General features: G+C 42.9%; 1 protein-coding gene across 3 annotated transcripts in view; it reads left to right on the forward strand.

Annotated features, from left to right (window-relative positions):
* LOC139413880 (acid-sensing ion channel 1) overlaps positions 1–19697 on the forward strand; it is a 318403-nt gene that overhangs the window by 278316 nt on the left and 20390 nt on the right. For all 3 annotated transcript variants that reach the window (XM_071161718.1, XM_071161716.1, XM_071161717.1), the window contains 2 exons: positions 2430–2557; positions 15094–15244. In XM_071161718.1, coding sequence (XP_071017819.1) covers positions 2430–2557; positions 15094–15244 — 279 coding nt within the window. The remainder of the gene's footprint in view (positions 1–2429; positions 2558–15093; positions 15245–19697) is intronic.

Genomic DNA, 19697 nt, shown 5'->3' on the forward strand with positions numbered 1-19697 from the left:
ACACCCCTGGTTTGAATCCAGGCTGTATCACAACCAGCTGTGATTGGGAGTCCCATAGGGTGGTGCACAATTGGCCCAGTGTTGTAAGGGTCATTGTAAATAAGAATTTGTTCTTAACTGACCAGTTAACTAAAGGTACAACGCTGCTAGCTGTGCCACTAGAGATCCTGGTTTGAGTCCAGGCTCTGTCGCAGCCGGCCGCGAACGGGAGACCCTTTCGGCGCCGCACAATTGGCCCAGCGTCATCCCGGTTAGGGGCGGTTTGGCGGCAGGGATGTTCTTGGCCCATTGCGCACTAGTGACTCCTGTGGCGGGCCGGGCACAATGCACGCTGACAAGGTCGCCAGGTGTACGGTGTTTTCTCTGACACATTGGCTTCCAGATTAAGCAAGCAGTGTGTCAAGAAGCAGTGCTGCTTGGCTGGGTTGGATTTCGGACGCACGGCTCTCAACCTTCGCCTCTCCCAAGTCCGTACGGGTGTTGCAGCTATGAGACTGTAACTACCAATTGGATACCACGAAATTGGGGAGAAAAGGGGGTTAGAAAATAGAAAATACAATCTGTTTTGAAGTGACTAGATGACTCCCTCTATTGGAATGAGAGGAATTTTCAGACGATAATTTTAAACGGGTTGCCAGCTGAAGCAAAATTGTTGTTTAAAACAACACAATTTTCAGTTTTGTCTAGTATAGGATCAGAGGCTATCAGAACCTGCTGGGGCAATGAGGGGGTGGAGTTTTGTTTCAAAGATTTGACCACTTTCTGGAATTTGGTTGGATTACCACCACTCTCCGATACACAATTCTAGAAATATGTTGATTTAACTTTTCTAACCAGAGATGGACATCTATTTCTCAAATGTCTGAAGGACTGCAAATCTATCAGATCTAAAAACAGTATAACCAGTTGGGTAGAGGATGGATAGGGGATGGGGTTAGAGGATGGATAGGGGATGGGGTTAGAGGATGGATAGGGGATGGGGTTAAAGGATGTATAGGGGATGGGGTTAGAGGATGGATAGGGGATGGGGTTAGAGGATGGATAGGGGATGGGGTTAGAGGATGCATAGGGGATGGGGTTAGAGGATGGATAGGGGATGGGGTAAGAGGATGGATAGGGAATGGGGTTAGAGGATGGATAGGGGATGGGGTTAGAGGATGGATAGGGGATGGGGTTAGAGGATGGATAGGGGATGGGGTTAGAGGATGGATAGGGGATGGGGTTAGAGGATGGATAGTGGATGGATAGTGGATGGGGTTAGAGGATGGATAGGGGATTGGGTTAGAGGATGGATAGGGGATGGGTTAGGGGATAGATAGGGGATGGGGTTAGGGGATGGATAGGGGATGGGTTAGGGGATGGGGCTATGGCATGGATAGGGGATGGGGTTAGAGAATGGATAGGGGATGGGGTTAGAGGATGGATAGGGGATGGGGTTAGAGAATGGATAGGGGATGGGGTTAGAGGATGGATAGGGGATGGGTTAGGGGATGGGGCTATGGCATGGATAGGGGATGGGGTTAGAGGATGGATAGGGGATGGGGTTAGAGGATGTATAGAGGATGGGGTTAGAGGATGGATAGGGTATGGATAGGGGATGGGGTTAGAGGATGGGGTTAGAGGATGTATAGAGGATGGGGTTAGAGGATGTATAGAGGATGGGGTTAGAGGATGGATAGGGGACGGGGGTAGGGGATGGATAGGGGATGGGGTTAGAGGATGTATAGAGGATGGATAGGGGATGGGGTTAGAGGATGGATAGAGGATGGATAGGGGATGGGGATGTGGCATGGATAGGGGATGGGATTCGAGGATGGTTAGGGGATGGTTAGGGGATGGGATTAGAGGATGGTTAGGGGATGGGATTAGAGGATGGTTAGGGGATGGGGTTAGAGGATGGATAGAGGATGGATAGGGGATGGATAGGGGATGGGATTAGAGGATGGTTAGGGGATGGGGTTAGAGGATGGATAGAGGATGGATAGGGGATGGGGTTAGAGGATGGTTAGAGGATGGATAATGGATAGGGGATGGGGTTAGGGGATGGATAGGGGATGGGGTTAGAGGATGGTTAGGGGATGGATAGGGGATGGGGTTAGAGGATGGTTAGGGGATGGGATTAGAGGATGGATACAGGACTGGGTTAGGGGATGGGGTTAGAGGATGGATAGGGAATGGGGTTAGAGGATGGATAGGGGATGGATAGGGGATGGATAGAGGATGGGTTTAGGGGATGGATGAGGTATGGGACAGGATAGGGTGTAGGCTACTCCATTGCAGTAGGAACATCAATGATATAAATCATTGTGACATTCATCTGTTCTTCTGATTATTAATTGTGATAAGATGTTCTTTTTTTCAGACTGGGTAAAACCAGGCGCTTCATTTTTTTGGATGCATGTTTCTTGTCTTTCCCTTCCTCTCTCCAGATGAGACATCATTTGAGGCAGGCATCAAGGTCCAGATCCACACTCAGGACGAGCCACCCTTCATTGACCAGCTGGGCTTTGGAGTGGCCCCAGGCTTCCAGACCTTCGTATCCTGTCAGGAACAACGGGTAGGGTGTCACTCAATCAATTCATCAATCAATTAAGACTGCCATTAGTGGCTCTTACCAATTTGGGCTTGCTACAGGGAAGGAGGGCACAACATTGTTCAAAACAAATAATGATTGTCTCGGTTATTGTTGTTGTCGATAAGTGGTAGGTTGTTTTTTTGTTCATGTTTCCTGATGATGTCATCCTGCTACCTATATAGGGGCTGAAATATGTAAGTGTGTTTTCAGCTACTCAACCAGCATGCACCATTTCATTGTATTTATTTCTGAAGGCCGTGTTCTTGTTGAAAGCAGGATGAGGTAATTCTGAAACCTAGTCAGTCAGTTTCACCTTAAACAGACTCTGACCTCTCCACTGTCATTTATTTTTCCTGTTACATTATGGGAATCTCATCAGTGGCTAGGTGGAAATCCACACTTTTTCAATCAGTGCTCCCATGCCCTCTTTGTCTCTCTGGGAGAGAAGAGAACCCACCTCTGAATAATTCCATATGATATATACCCATCAGGGGTTGGAACCTTCATTATTATTATCTTAATTGTTTCATTCTGAACTGAAACACTTTTTTTTGTACCCTTCCGAGTGAAAAGAAGGAAGCCTGTACAGAATACAAATATTCCAAAACATGCATCCTGTTTGCAATAAGGCACTAAAGTAAAACTGCTAAATTGTCGAAGAAATGTACTTTATGTCCTGAATACAACTCGTTATGTTTGGGGAAAATCCAACACAGCACATCACTGAGTACCACTTTTCATATTTTCAAGCATGGTGGTGGCTGCATCATGTTATGGGTATGCTAGTCCTAGGCAAGGACTATGGCTTTTTAGTATAAAAATAAGTGGAATAGAGTAAAACCTGGTTCAGAATGCTTTCCAACAAGCACTGGGAGACAAATTCACCTTTCAGAAGTACAATTATGCCAAATCCAGATTGGCGTAGCCTAGTTACAGTTTTGACTTAAATCGGCTTGAAAATCTCTGGCAAGACTTGAAATTGGCTGTCTAGCAATGATCAACAACCAACCGACTGACTGACCAACCAACCAACCGGCCAACCAGTGCTTGAAGAATAATAATAATAATAATACATATGGTCCAATCCAGGTGTGCAAAGCTCTTAGAGACTTACCCAGAAAGACTCACAATTGTGTGATGCAAAAATTCTAGCTAAATGCTTGGTGCAATAGAATTAAAAAGGTTTTGTCAGATATTATTCATCCTAATCAGACAGGTTTTTTACATGGACGATACATTGGCGATAATATAAGACAAGTACTGGAAAAAATAGAATACTATGAAATATCGGGAACATCAGGCCTGGTTTTCATAGCTGACTTTGAAAAGGCTTTTGATAAAGTACGACTGCAGTTTATTTATAAATGCCTGGAATATTTCAATTTTGGAGAATCTCTTATAAAATGGGTTAAAGCTATGTATAGTAACCCTAGGTGTGAAATAATAAATAATGGCTACATCTCAGAAAGTTTTAAACTGTCAAGAGGAGTTAAAACAAGGTTGTCCACTATCGTCATATTTATGTATTATTGCCATTGAAATGTTAGCTGTTAAAATTAGATCCAACAATAATATTAAGGGATTATAAATCCAGGGATAAAAAACAAAGGTGTCGTTGTACGCTGATGATTCATGTTTTCTTTTAAAACCACAATTAGAATCCCTCCACAGCCTCATATAGGATCTAGAAACGTTTTCTAACCTCTCAGAATTAAAACCAAATTATGATAAGTATTGAATCACTAAAAAATGCAACTTTTACATTACGGTGTAGTTTACCAATAAAATGGTCTGACAGGGATGTGGACATACTCAGTATGCATATCCAGAAAGAAAGAAATAATCTAACTCCAATTAATTTTACTAGAAATTTGGCAAAAATAGATAATATCTTGCTACCATGGAAAGGAAAAGACCTGTCTATTTGTGTAAAAATCACCCTGATAACTCTTTAGTCATATCACAGTTTACCCTGATTAACTCTTTAGTCACATCACAGTTTACCTATTTGCTTATGGTTTTGCCTACACCTAGTAACCTGCTTTTTAAATTATATGAACAAAAAATATTCAATTTTATTTGGAATGGCAAGCCAGACAACTGTAAAAGGGCCTATTTATATAATGAATATGAATTCAGGGGACAGAAATTATTAAATATTAAAGCATTAGACCTCTCACTAAAGGCTTCAGTCATACAAATCAGTCATTTAAGTTAGACTTAAATCCTGAATGGTTCTCTTGTAAATTAGTAAGAATGTCTCACTCCATGATCAAGAATGGCCTTTTCCCCGTTATTCAGATTACAACCTCTCACTTTCGGTTATTTAAAAACAAAATATTGCTATTTTTCTTAGAAAGTTGGTTGCAATTTCAGTTTAATCCACCTGAAAAGACAGAACAAATAATACAACAAATACTGTGGTTAAACTCAAATATACTAATTGATTTTTAAAAAACTAAAAAAGGTATAATCTTTGTAAATAATTATATCATAATTAGGACTGGTGGAGTTATGTCACACATGCAGCTAACACAGACATATTGAAATGTCTGCTCTACCCAAAATTACAAACAACTAATTGCAGCATTACCACAAAAATTGAAGAGGCAAGTGGAAGGGGAAAAAGTAAGAAACTTGTTTGTCAGCCTTGCATTAAAGATCAAAAATGGTTAAAGAAAATTGTGATAAATAAAAATATATACCAGTTTCATTTAAGCACCAAAAGATGTACAGCTGTGCCATATAAATTGCAAAATAGTTGGGAAGATATTTTCGATGTACCGATTCCATGGCACATGGTTTATGAATTGATACGCAAAAGGACGCCGGATTCAAAACTTAACATTTTTCAATTCATATCTTATCGAGTACAGTCTTGTATTAATGTATTATTATTACCTCATCAGTTCTCATTACGGAACGTCGCAAACTCTTTGGATATCTGCACGAACCCTAGCTTCCATAATGAATCAGCGATATACAAATTGGCGTAATTATTTGAAAATAATAATTGCAATGTATAAATTGACTCCCTTATCTCGTTGTTGTCTTCTCTTTTGGGCTCGCCGGTCCATCTGCTGGAGAGTCAGTTCATCAGAGAGACTCTGGTTAACTTCCCCAGAAGTCACAATGTCTTTCGTAGTTGTCGCTTTCTCAGCGGCTCTGGATAGTGTCTGTTGTAATGGATACTGCTTACGTACTTCTACACCTGCATTGCTTGCAGTTTGGGGTTTTAGGCTGGGTTTCTGTACAGCACTTTGAGATATCAGCTGATGTACGAAGGGCTATATAAATTAATTTGATTTGATTTGATACGTCAGGTGTACAGATGGTCGTTGCATAGAATAGATGCTTCCGCGGTTGTCGGTATTCTCGTACTAGACTTACGTAATTTCCAGCTGCAGACTGGTAATTCTACGTCTAGGATTTGCTCTCATTCTGTAGTGATCGATAGTCTCAGAGTTCAACCATTTCCAGCCGTGTAGCAAACGCTACACGCTGTATGATCTTAACCATTTCACATGTAACTTCAGCTGCATGTTTTCTAGTCTAATGGTCTATAGAGTTGTAGTTCTTCACCATTTCACATGTAGCGTCAGCTGCATGTTTTCTAGTCTAATGGCCTATAGAGTTGTAGTTCTTAACCATTTCACATGTAGCGTCAGCTGCATGTTTTCTAGTCTAATGGTCTATAGAGTTGTAGTTCTTCACCATTTCACATGTAGCATCAGCTGCATGTTTTCTAGTCTAATGGTCTATAGAGTTGTAGTTCTTAACCATTTCACATGTAGCATCAGCTGCATGTTTTCTAGTCTAATGGTCTATAGAGTTGTAGTTCTTAACCATTTCACATGTAGCGTCAGCTGCATGTTTTCTAGTCTAATGGCCTATAGAATTGTATCCATTACAACATGGGGACTATGTCCCTCTGTCCCGGCGCTCTCTGACTTATTGTACATTTTGTATGAAGTAGTTTTATACTGGAAAAAAGTGTGATTCCATGATGCCTGATGTAATGTCTGGCCTCACAGGGCGTGGCCACTGACTAGTTAAAACTTTACATCTTAGTATCTCATTTAGAAGTATCTTGTTTAGTATCTCATTTAGAAGGCCAACATCACATTACATCTTCTCACAAATAGTTTCATATTTACTAATTAATTTTATCGAACATCTACTGTAGATGTAAACCTGACAGCTGGGAAATTTACATTTTAAGAGATACAGTTATGTGTGTTTCCTGTCCTTCATGAGATTACCAAATGAAACACAATCAACATGACTGTCCCTTAAGTGTCCACGGACCATTCCCACATTCTCAAAAATATAAATATTGTTTCATTCTCCCATTTTGGGGATTATGAGTTTTGGCAAGAGAAGCTCTTTGTTCTCCATAGACTTTCTCCCTCAATACTGCATGGCAGTTTTTACCAGGTATTTATGACCGTTGTAAAACCTGATATGGGAGAGAGAGTGAGAGAGAAAGGGGGGAGCCACGATATACACCCAAAAAGGGCCACGTCGTGACAACAATGCCCACTTTACCCGGAAGCCACCTGCACCAATGTGTCGGAGGAAACACCGTGTATCTGGCGGCCGTGTCAGCGTGCACTGCACCCGGCCCGCCACCGGAGTCTCTAGTGCGCGATGGGACAAGGACATTAGGAGGCGCGCACACCACCCACCGCTTCCTAGTATATTACTCATTAATGTTCAGTCTCTGGATAATAAAGTTGACTAACTCAGGGCGAGAGTTTCTGTCCAGAGAGATATCAGGGATTGTAATATACTCTGTTTCACGGAAACATGGCTCTCTGGGGATATACTGTCTGAGTCTGTCCAACCAGTTGGGTTCTCAGTTAAGTTCCCGGACAGGAATAAATATCTCTCCGGGAAGAAGAAGAGCGGGGGTGTATGTTTCATGATTAACGACTCATGGTGTAATTCTGATAACATACAGGAACTCAAGTTCTTTTGTTCGCCCGACCTAGAATACCTCACAATCAAATGCCGACTGTATTATATCCCAAGATAATTTTCTTCAGTTAAAGTCACGGCCATGTATATCCCCCTCAAGCCGATACCACAACATTCCTCAAAGAACTTCACTGGACTTTATGCAACCTAGATATCCTGAGGCTACATTCATTGTAGCTGGTGATTTTTACAAAGCAAATTTAAGGAAAAGGCTGCCGAAGTTCTATCTACATATTGACTGTAGTACTTGCCCAGAACATTTCCTGTAGCAGCAGCTACTCTTCCTGGGGTTTATTATGGATCCACAATAGTTCCTGCCAAGGCAGCATCTCCTCTTCCTGGGGTTTATTATGGATCCACAATAGTTCCTGCCAAGGCAGCATCTCCTCTTCCTGGGGTTTATTATGGATCCACAATAGTTCCTGCCAAGGCAGCAGCTACTCTTCCTGGGGTCCAGCAAAAATAGCCCATTAAGGCACATCACACACAACAACAAAAAACAGTACACCATAAAACATCATTACACAACTACATACGTATCTACAACACAAAATACAACAATATTACAATGTACGTGTGTGTATATCGTGTGTGTGTGTGTATGTGTGAATGCGCACATACGTATGATGAAAGAAACATAGGAGAATAATTTGTTCATATTATCAATCCTGCCATGGCCACTTATGTCTTGGTGTGTGTGTCCGGTGAATGAGTGAGAAAGAGAGAGAGAGAGAGAGAGAGAGAGAGAGACAGACAGACAGACAGACAGACAGACAGACAGACAGACAGACAGAGAGAGAGAGAAAGGAGAGAGAGAGAGAGAGACATACAGACAGAGAGAATAGAGAGTGAGAGAGAGAGAGAAGAGAGAGAGAGGAGAAAGAGAGAGCGAGGAGATAGAGAGGTAGGCATCCCGTGGTCTGCAGCCACAACACCATCAGCATACATAATCCCACCGCAGCCTGATTAGACCTGTACTGAACACACACCAAAACACACACTGACATCGACACACACACACACAAAAACACACACTAACATTCCCAGCATTAGAGAGAGGTTCTGTCCCAGCTTTCATTAATCTAATGCAATACAGTCACTTTCAACCCTTTTGTTCCAAAGCTCTCCATTAGCGTGAAACTGTTTTGGTGCAAATATATAAATGAAAGGTCCGATCCTTTTTATCCTAATATCAAACCATTTCTAGGTAACAATTAAGTACCTTACTGTGATTTTTTTTTTCAATTAAATTGTCAAAATATAAACAAAAATAGCTTCTAAGCAAAGAGCAATTTCTCAAGGAAGAATTTTGCTAGGACTGTCTGAGTGGTCAGAGTGGGGAGGGGCAACCTGAAAATGATATGTTATTGGCAGAGGTTTGGAACTCTCTTTCTTATTGGTCTATTTACTGCCTGCTGATGTCAGGCCAAAACTCCAACCCACCAAAACAGGCAGAAATTTCAGGCATTTTTTCAAAAACAGCTCTTACACTAAATGGGCATCATCATCAATTTCACAGTGTTATTCCAAACTCATAGTGTGGAAATATATGTATACAGTGCATTTGGAAAGGATTCGGACCCTAGACTTTTTCTAAATTTTGTTACAGTCTTATTCTAAAATGAATTAAATCATTTTAAATCTACACACAATACCCCATGATGACAAAGCGAAAACAGGTTTTTCGACATTTTTGCAAATGTATAAAAAAATAGAAAACAGAAATGTTCAGAGTCTTTGCTATGAGACTAGAAATTGAGCTCAGGTGCATCCTGTTTCCATTTATCATCCTTGAGATGCTTCTACAACTTGATCAGAGTCCACCTGTGGTAAATTCAACTGATTGGACATGGTTTGGAAAGGTACACACCTGTCTATATAAGGCCCCACAGTTTACAGTGCATGTCGGAGCCAAAACCAAGCCATGAGGTCAAAGGAATTGTCCATAGAGCTCTGAGACAGGATGGTGAACTGGGGAAGGGTACCAAAACATTTCTGCAGCATTGAATGTCCCCAAGAACATAGTGGCCTCCATCATTCTTAAATGGAAGAAGTTTGGAACCACCAAGACTCTTCCTAGAGCTGGCTGACCAACCAAACTGAGAAATCAGGGGAGAAGAGCCTTGGACAGGAAGGTGACCAAGAACCCGATGGTCACTCTGACAGAGCTAAAGAGTTCCTCTGTGGAGATGGGAGAACCTTCCAGAAGGACAACCATCTCCGCAGCACTCCGCCAATTAGGCCTTTATGGTAGAGTGGCCAGATGGACGCTGCTCCTCAGTAAAAGGCACATGAGAGCCTGCTTAGAGTTTGCCAAAAGGCACCTAATTGACTCACAGAGCATGAGAAACAAGATTCTCTGGTCTGATGAAACCTAGATTGAAGTCTTTGGCCTGAATGCCAAGTGTCGCATCTGGAGGAAACCTGGCACCATCCCTACGGTGAAGCATGGTGGTGGCAGCATCATGCTGTGGGGATGTTTTTTAGTGGCAGGGACTGGGAGACCAGTCAGGATCAAGGGAAAGATTAACGGAGCAAAGTACAGAGAGATCCTTGATGAAAACCTGCCCCAGAGTGCTCAGAACCTCAGACTGGGGCAAAGGTTCACCTTCCAACAGGACAATGACCCTAAGCACACAGCCAAGACAACGCAGGAGTGGCTTCAGGACAAGTCTCTGAATGTCCTTGAGTAGCCCAGCCAGAGCCCAGACTTGAACCCGATCTAACATCTCTGGAGAGACCTGAAAATAGCTGTGCAGCGACACACCCCATCCAACCTGACAGAGCTTAAGAGGATCTGCAGAGAATCATGGGTGAAACTCCACAAATACAGGTGTGCCAAGCTTGTAGTGTCATACCCAAGAAGACTTGAGGCTGTAATCGCTGCCAAAGGTGCTTCAACAATGTACTGAGTAAAGGGTCTGAATACTTATGTAAATGTAAAAATAAATCTAAAAACCTGTTTTTGCTTTGTCATTATGGGGTATTGTGATGTCATTATGGGGTATTGTGATGTCATTATGGGGTATTGTGATGTCATTATGGGGTATTGTGATGTCATTATGTGGTATTGTGTGTGTGTAGATTGAAAAGGGGAAAAACGATTTAATAAATTTTAGAATAAGGTTGTAACGTAATAAAATGTGGAAAAAGTCAAGGGCTCTGAATACATTCTGAATGCACTGTAAAACGCAGGAAGATCAAGTGTTTGACTGCACTAGGCCATTAAGATAAGGATTTTTTTACATTGGCACTCAGCATCACTCCGTCAAGGGAAATATAGTTTTCTTTCTGAAAAAGATATGTCCCGAGTGGAGCAGTGGTCTAAGGCACAGCATCTCAGTGCAAGAGGTGTCACTACAGACCCTGGTTCAATTCCAGGCTCTATCACAACCGGCCGTTATTAGGAGTCCCATAGGGTGTTGTCTGGGTTAAGGTTTGGCTGGGGTAGGTGGTCATTGCAAATAAGAATTTGGTCTTTCCTGGTTAAATTAAATCATTTTTTATATATATTTCAGGATGTTGTGATATCCCTGGAAATAATCAGAATTCATGTAAACATTAGCGTTTTGAAAACATAGCATATCCAAACAAAGTGGTCTATTGGCAAAATTTATCCTGGGTATGGGGTGAGTTGAGCTATGGGATTAAGCCGTCTACAGATTTCTACACTGAATGAAATATTTCCACTACCTTTTTCAAACAATGTCTATCTTTATTTCCCAAACACAATTCAATACAATCACAACCACTTGTTGTCCTTTAATCATTATAAGCATCTTTTAACACAGGTTTAACCGCCTAACAAACAATTTGTACTTTTTAAAAAACTATTTTAACATAGGCCCTGTTGTTACCTCAAATCCCACTTCAATTTACTCAACTTGCCATCAGCTCAACTTACACCATGGCCATCAGCTCAACTTACACCATGGCCATCAGCTCAACTTACACCATGGCCATCAGCTCAACTTACACCATGGCCATCAGCTCAACTTACACCATGGCCATCAGCTCAACTTACACCATGGCCATCAGCTCAACTTACACCATGGCCATTAGCTCAACTTACACCATGGCCATCAGCTCAACTTACACCATGGCCATCAGCTCAACTTACACCATGGCCATCAGCTCAACTTACACCATGGCCATCAGCTCAACTTACACCATGGCCATCAGCTCAACTTACACCATGGCCATTAGCTCAACTTACACCATGGCCATTGGCTCAACTTACACCATGGCCATTGGCTCAACTTACACCATGGCCATTGGCTCAATCATTGGCTCAACTTACACCATGGCCATTAGCTCAATCATTGGCTCAACTTACACCATGGCCATTGGCTCAATCATTGGCTCAACTTACACCATGGCCATTAGCTCAATCATTGGCTCAACTTACACCATGGCCATTAGCTCAATCATTGGCTCAACTTACACCATGGCCATTGGCTCAACTTACACCATGGCCATTGGCTCAACTTACACCATGGCCATTAGCTCAATCATTGGCTCAACTTACACCATGGCCATTAGCTCAATCATTGGCTCAATTTACACCATGGCCATTGGCTCAATTTCTAACATTTTGACAATATTAGCCCTCACAGCTACAAGGATGCACTTCCATGCTAGTTGTAGGACTTCATGTTGAAAATGATAGAGGCCTGATGTATCTTAAAATGATCTACTTTGGTTTAGATACCAGCACTGTGAAACCTCTAACACAATAAATTCATGTGACTTGGTGAAAGTCTGTTTTTTTGGACCTAACTTGATTTTTCAATGGGGTTTCTTCTTCACAAACTCCATGACATTATGACCTCTTCCTAAATATTTGGTAAAATTATACATTTTGTAACAAGGCTTGCTCAACTTACACTTTTTGCTAAACTTACCCCACTATCCCCTACTCTACTTCTAATGAAGATAATCCAGAATGTTCTCTACCATTTATGAAAAAGAATCTTTCAGAGCTCTCCTCAGCTCTCTTTCTCTGTCTTTCCTCACACTCTCTCTCTCCCACTTTCTCACACATACAAACACACACACACACACACACACACACACACACACACACACACACACACACACACACACACACACACACACACACACACACACACACACACACACACACACACACACACACACACACACACAGACACACACACAGACACACAGACACACAGACAGACACATAGGCTAAAGCCTATAAAACATTTATACTCACTTCAGCCTCAGCGAATTAGCCAGTAACCTTCAATTCGAGGAACTCTGGTTCAAAACTAAGCAACACAACCATTTGTTTCTCTTTCTACTGAGACTTAACGGTTTCCGTTAAAAAGCCTAAGGCCTTTAGGGCCTCCCGGGTGGCGCAGTGGTCTAAGGCACTGCATCGCAGTGCTAGCTGTGGGACCAGAGACTCAGCCCAGGCTCTGTCGCAGCAGTCCGCGACCGGGAGGTCCATGGGGCGACGCACAATTGGCCTAGCGTCGTCCTGGTTAGGGAGGGCTTGGCCGGTAGGGATATCCTTGTCTGATCGCGCACTAGTGACTCCTGTGGCGGGCCGGGCGCATTGCAAGCTGACCAGGTACACGGTGTTTCCTCAGACACATTGGTGCGGGGCTTCCAGATTGGAACACACTGTGTTAAGAAGCAGTGCGGCTTGGTTGGGTTGTGTTTCGGAGGACACATGGCTCTCGACCTTCGTCTCTCCCGAGCCCGTGCGGGAGTTGTAGCGATGAGACAAGATAGTAACTACTAACAATTGGAAACCACGAAATGGGGGAGAAAAAGGGGAAAAGGGGAATGAAATAAAAAGCCTAAAGCTTCACAGACAGTTGCAAACGCGCAAAGACTAGCAGAATCAAGCCTCCACAAATGCTTTCCAAAGCTACAATGAATGTGGGTGGCTTGTGTAGCGAATAGGGAACCACCAAGCATGGTGAAATCATTATTCAGACGGCTGGCTCTTTAGACAGGTATGAAACAGATGATGAGTTGGACAAACCCAGAGAAAACTCGTTTTGTGTATCCCAAATGGCACCCCATTCCCTACACCCTATGGGCCCTGGTCAAAAGTAGTGCACTATATAGGGAATAGGGTCCTGGACTAAAGTAATGCACTATATAGGGAATAGGGTGTCATGTGGGACACTGTGTGTTACTCAGGCCATTGGGACCAGCACTGTTTAATTTCAATCTATTTTATTCTGCCTTCGCACCACTATGAATCCTCCCATCTGAAACAACAAATAGAGAAATCATTATCGTTTTCTAATTCGATTTTGGGGAGGAGATGGGACAGAACGTGTGTGTGTGTCTCTCTCTCTCTCTCTGTGTGTGTGTGTGTGTGTGTGTGTGTGTGTGTGTCTGTGTGTGTGTGTGTGTGTGTGTGTGTGTGTGTGTGTGTGTGTGTGTGTGTGTGTGTGTGTGTGTGTGTGTGTGTGTGTGTGTGTGTGTGTGTGTGTGTGTGTGTGTGTGTGAACATGTATTGGTACACTCAGTAATCCCCACTCTGAACCATGTGGTAGAAGGATCTATGTGTTTAGTTAATGTGTTGGTACTTACTTCATCACACACACACAGAGACACACACACACACACACACACACACACACACACACACACACACAGAGACACACACACACACACACACACACACACACACACACACACACACACACACACACACACAGACACACACACACACACAGAGACACAGACACACACACACACACAGACACACAGACACACAGACACAGACACACACACACACAGAGACACAGACACAGACACACACACATACACACACACAGACACAGACACACACACACACACACAGAGACACAGACACATGCACACACACACACACACACACACACACACACACACACACACACACACACACACACACACACACACACAGACACACACACACAGACACAGACACACACAGACACAGAGACACAGACACACACACACAGACACACACACACACACACACACACAGAGAGACACAGACACATGCACACACACACACACAAAGAGACACAAACATACATACACACACACACACACAAACACATACAGCGGCCTCGGCCTCACTAACTCACACACAACCAGTGTGTCTAACTCCAGCCCTGCAAGGAGAGAAACAGTTGCAGTGCAGGCTTTTGTCCAAGCCCAGCGCTAACCTGATTGTAACTTATCGTGATTAGTAGAAAAGTACAATGAGGTAATGTTAGTGATGGACTGTAACAAAAGCCTGCATTGCAACTACCCAGGACTTTAGGCCTAGAACAACAGAAAATGTTTATTTTATTTTTCTTCAACATTGTTCATCGAGTTCCCAGAGATGTCTGTCTCTCCTCTTTATCAGTATAGGTGCAGAGTATGTCCTTCCATCTCTCTGTCTCTCCTCTATAGCTAACGTTCCTTTTCTCTCTCTCTCTCTCTCTCTCTCTCTCTCTCTCTCTCTCTCTCTCTCTCTTTCACTCTCTCTCTCTCTCTCTCCCTCCCCCCTGTAGCTGACGTACCTGCCTCCTCCGTGGGGCGACTGCAAGTCCACTCCCATAGACTCTGACTTCTTCAGCTCCTACAGCCTCACGGCCTGCCGTATCGACTGTGAGACGCGCTACCTGGTGGAGAACTGTAACTGCCGCATGGTGCACATGCCTGGTAGGAGCCTCTCTCTCTCTCTCTCTCTCTCTCTCTCTCTCTCTCTCTCTCTCTCTCTCTCTCTCTCCCCCTCTCTCTCTCTGTCTCCCCCTCTCTCTCTCTCTCTCTGTCTCTCTCTCTCTCTCTCTGTCTCCCCCTCTCTCTCTCTCTCTGTCTCTCTCTCTCTCTCTCTCTCTCAATTTCAACTTCAGTGTACGGGGTTTTATTGGCACGGGAAACATATGTTTACATCGCCAAAGCAAGTGAAATAGATAAGAAACAAATGTGAAATTAAAGAATAAAGGCATTTCGAAATGTCATATTATGTCTATAAACAGTGTTGTAATGATGTGCAAATAGTTAGCGTACAAAAGGGAAAATAAATTAGCATAAATATGGGCTGTATTTACAATGGTGTTTGTTCTTCACTGGTTGCCCTTTTCTTGTCTCACATCTTGCTGCTGTGATTGTAAAGGAGTGAGTAACTGTCTGCAGGGAAGTCGGGCACAGGAGAGCAGAAATGGGGCCCTTTATTGAGGCGAACAAAACACGGCGCTCAGAAAACTAAACACGCACGGGTCAACAATAACCCGGCGCAAACCAGCCTGGGGTACACGTACAATTACACATAACAATTCCACACACAGACATGGGGGGGAAACAGAGGGTTATATGCAAGACGAGTAATGGAGGGAATGCAAACCAGGTGTGCGGGAAAACAAGACAAAACAAATGGAAAATGAAAGGTGGATCGGCGATGGCTAGAAGACCGGTGAAGTCGACCACCGAACGCCGTCCGAACAAGGAGAGGGACCGACCTCGGCGGAAGTCGTGAAATTGATGGCACACTGTGGTATTTCACCCAATAGAGATGGAAGTTTATCAAAATTGGGTTTGTTTTCTAATTCTTTGTGGGTCTGTGTAATCTGAGGGAAATATTTGTCTCTAATATGGTCTTACATATGGCAGGAGTTTAGAAAGTGCAGCTCAGTTTCCACCTCATTTTTGTGGGCAGTGTGCACATAGCCTGTCTTCACTTCTCTGCCTACGACGACCTTTCTCAATAGCAAGGCTATGCTCACTATGTGTCTGTACATAGTCAAAGCTTCTCTCTCTCTCATTTACACACACACACACACAATATCTGTAGAATTACAACTGGTACACATGCCTCATCCAAGTCCTGGCTCAGTGGAGTTTTCCAAAAAAGCTCAGCATGGGGGGGCGGGTTGCCATACCCACCCCAAAAACTAACTATACACTTAACCAATCACATGTCTTGCCTAAACTTAAATTGATTCCTGCCCTTGAGGCAAAGGCCTCTAGAAAAAGATAGAATGTAGGAACATTTCCCCCTGCCAAGTGCTGAGTCAACCTCTCTGTCACAGACGCTGTAGGGAACCATGACTCAGTCATCCTCTCTGTTACTGATGCTGTAGGGAACCATGACTCAGTCATCCTCTCTGTTACTGACACTATAGGGAACCATGACTCAGTCATCCTCTCTGTTACTGACACTGTAGGGAACCGTGACTCAGTCATCCTCTCTGTCACTGACACTGTAGGGAACCGTGACTCAGTCATCCTCTCTGTTACTGACACTAGGGAACCATGACTCAGTCATCCTCTTTGTTACTGACACTATAGGGAACCGTGACTCAGAGTCACAAACAAAACTGTTAAAAACATGTGTAGTCACACTGCTATGATAAGGTAGATTTAGTTGACATTGCTGTAGTGGAGTTTTTATCTCTCTTTGTCTAATGAGATATATTGTGTATCTTAGAGAAAGAAGTGACTGGGTGGAATGTGATAGATTGTGTATCTTAGAGACAGGGGTGACTGGGTGAAGATGAGAAAGATACAGAAAGACTCTTCTCTTTATTATCTTTGTTCTATTTATTATCTTTGTTAGATTTCTTATCTTTATTATCTTTGTTATATTTATTATCTGTGATCTATTAAAGCAATCAGGCCCAAGGGGGTATGGTAATAAACTACGGCTAAGGGCAGTTTATACGCGCAACGCAGAGTGCCTGGATACAGCCCTTAGCCGTAGTTTATTTGGCTATATACCACTTAACCCACGAGCTTACAAATGTAATTAGAAAAGACAAAACAAATGTTTTGTCATACCCGTGGTATATGGTCTGATATACCACGGCTTTCAGCCAATCAGCATTCAGGGCTTGAACCATCCAATTATAAAATGGGTAGTAGTGACCAACATTGGTTGTGCTGGATTTGTCAGAACAATTGCTATGCCAATGTTTGTCACCCTAATCAGTGTCAAGGCCAGATAAACAATATAATATATGTTCTACTTATTTTGGGATTAGATCTAAATTTGGAATCTAGCTTTTATTATGATTCAGTCCTATAAAACCCGGTGGCATTTTACTGGAAAAGTGGGGCAGGGATGTGAATAACTATAGTTACTGAATGTCAACAGTGGGGCAGGGATGTGAATAACTATAGTTACTGAATGTCAACAGTGGGGCAGGGATGTGAATAACTATAGTTACTGAATGTCAACAGTGGGGCAGGGATGTGAATAACTATAGTTACTGAATGTCAACAGTGTGGCAGGGATGTGAATAACTATAGTTACTGAATGTCAACAGTGTGGCAGGGATGTGAATAACTATAGTTACTGAATGTCAACAGTGGGGCAGGGATGTGAATAACTATAGTTACTGAATGTCAACAGTGTGGCAGGGATGTGAATAACTATAGTTACTGAATGTCAACAGTGTGGCAGGGATGTGAATAACTATAGTTACTGAATGTCAACAGTGTGGCAGGGATGTGAATAACTATAGTTACTGAATGTCAACAGTGTGGCAGGGATGTGAATAACTATAGTTACTGAATGTCAACAGTGGGGCAGGGATGTGAATACCTATAGTTATAGGACAGGAGGGCAGGGATGTGAATAACTATAGTTACTGAATGTCAACAGTGTGGCAGGGATGTGAATAACTATAGTTACTGAATGTCAACAGTGGGGCAGGGATGTGAATAACTATAGTTACTGAATGTCAACAGTGTGGCAGGGATGTGAATAACTATAGTTACTGAATGCCAACAGTGGGGCAGGGATGTGAATAACTATAGTTACTGAATGTCAACAGTGTGGCAGGGATGTGAATAACTATAGTTACTGAATGTCAACAGTGCGGTAGGGATGTGAATAACTATAGTTATAGGACAGGAGGGCAGGGATGTGAATAACTATAGTTATAGGACAGGGGGGCAGGGATGTGAATAACTATAGTTACTGAATGTCAACAGTGGGGCAGGGATGTGAATAACTATAGTTACTGAATGTCAACAGTGTGGCAGGGATGTGAATAACTATAGTTACTGAATGTCAACAGTGGGGCAGGGATGTGAATAACTATAGTTACTGAATGTCAACAGTGGGGCAGGGATGTGAATAACTATAGTTACTGAATGTCAACAGTGTGGCAGGGATGTGAATAACTATAGTTATAGGACAGGGGGGCAGGGATGTGAATAACTATAGTTACTGAATGTCAACAGGGGGGCAGGGATGCGAATAACTATAGTTACTGAATGTCAACAGTGTGGCAGGGATGTGAATAACTATAGTTATAGGACAGGGGGGCAGGGATGTGAATAACTATAGTTATAGGACAGGGGGGCAGGGATGTGAATAACTATAGTTATAGGACAGGGGGGCAGGGATGTGAATAACTATAGTTACTGAATGTCAACAGTGGGGCAGGGATGTGAATAACTATAGTTATAGGACAGGGGGGCAGGGATGTGAATAACTATAGTTATAGGACAGGGGGGCAGGGATGTGAATAACTATAGTTACTGAATGTCAACAGTGGGGCAGGGATGTGAATAACTATAGTTACTGAATGTCAACAGTGGGGCAGGGATGTGAATAACTATAGTTACTGAATGTCAACAGTGGGGCAGGGATGTGAATAACTATAGTTACTGAATGTCAACAGTGGGGCAGGGATGTGAATACCTATAGTTATAGGACAGGAGGGCAGGGATGTGAATAACTATAGTTACTGAATGTCAACAGTGTGGCAGGGATGTGAATAACTATAGTTACTGAATGTCAACAGTGGGGCAGGGATGTGAATAACTATAGTTACTGAATGTCAACAGTGTGGCAGGGATGTGAATAACTATAGTTACTGAATGCCAACAGTGGGGCAGGGATGTGAATAACTATAGTTACTGAATGTCAACAGTGTGGCAGGGATGTGAATAACTATAGTTACTGAATGTCAACAGTGTGGCAGGGATGTGAATAACTATAGTTACTGAATGTCAACAGTGGGGTAGGGATGTGAATAACTATAGTTATAGGACAGGAGGGCAGGGATGTGAATAACTATAGTTATAGGACAGGGGGGCAGGGATGTGAATAACTATAGTTACTGAATGTCAACAGTGGGGCAGGGATGTGAATAACTATAGTTAC

The sequence above is a fragment of the Oncorhynchus clarkii genome, chromosome 7 (assembly GCF_045791955.1).
Source record: "Oncorhynchus clarkii lewisi isolate Uvic-CL-2024 chromosome 7, UVic_Ocla_1.0, whole genome shotgun sequence".
Taxonomy (NCBI): domain Eukaryota; kingdom Metazoa; phylum Chordata; class Actinopteri; order Salmoniformes; family Salmonidae; genus Oncorhynchus; species Oncorhynchus clarkii.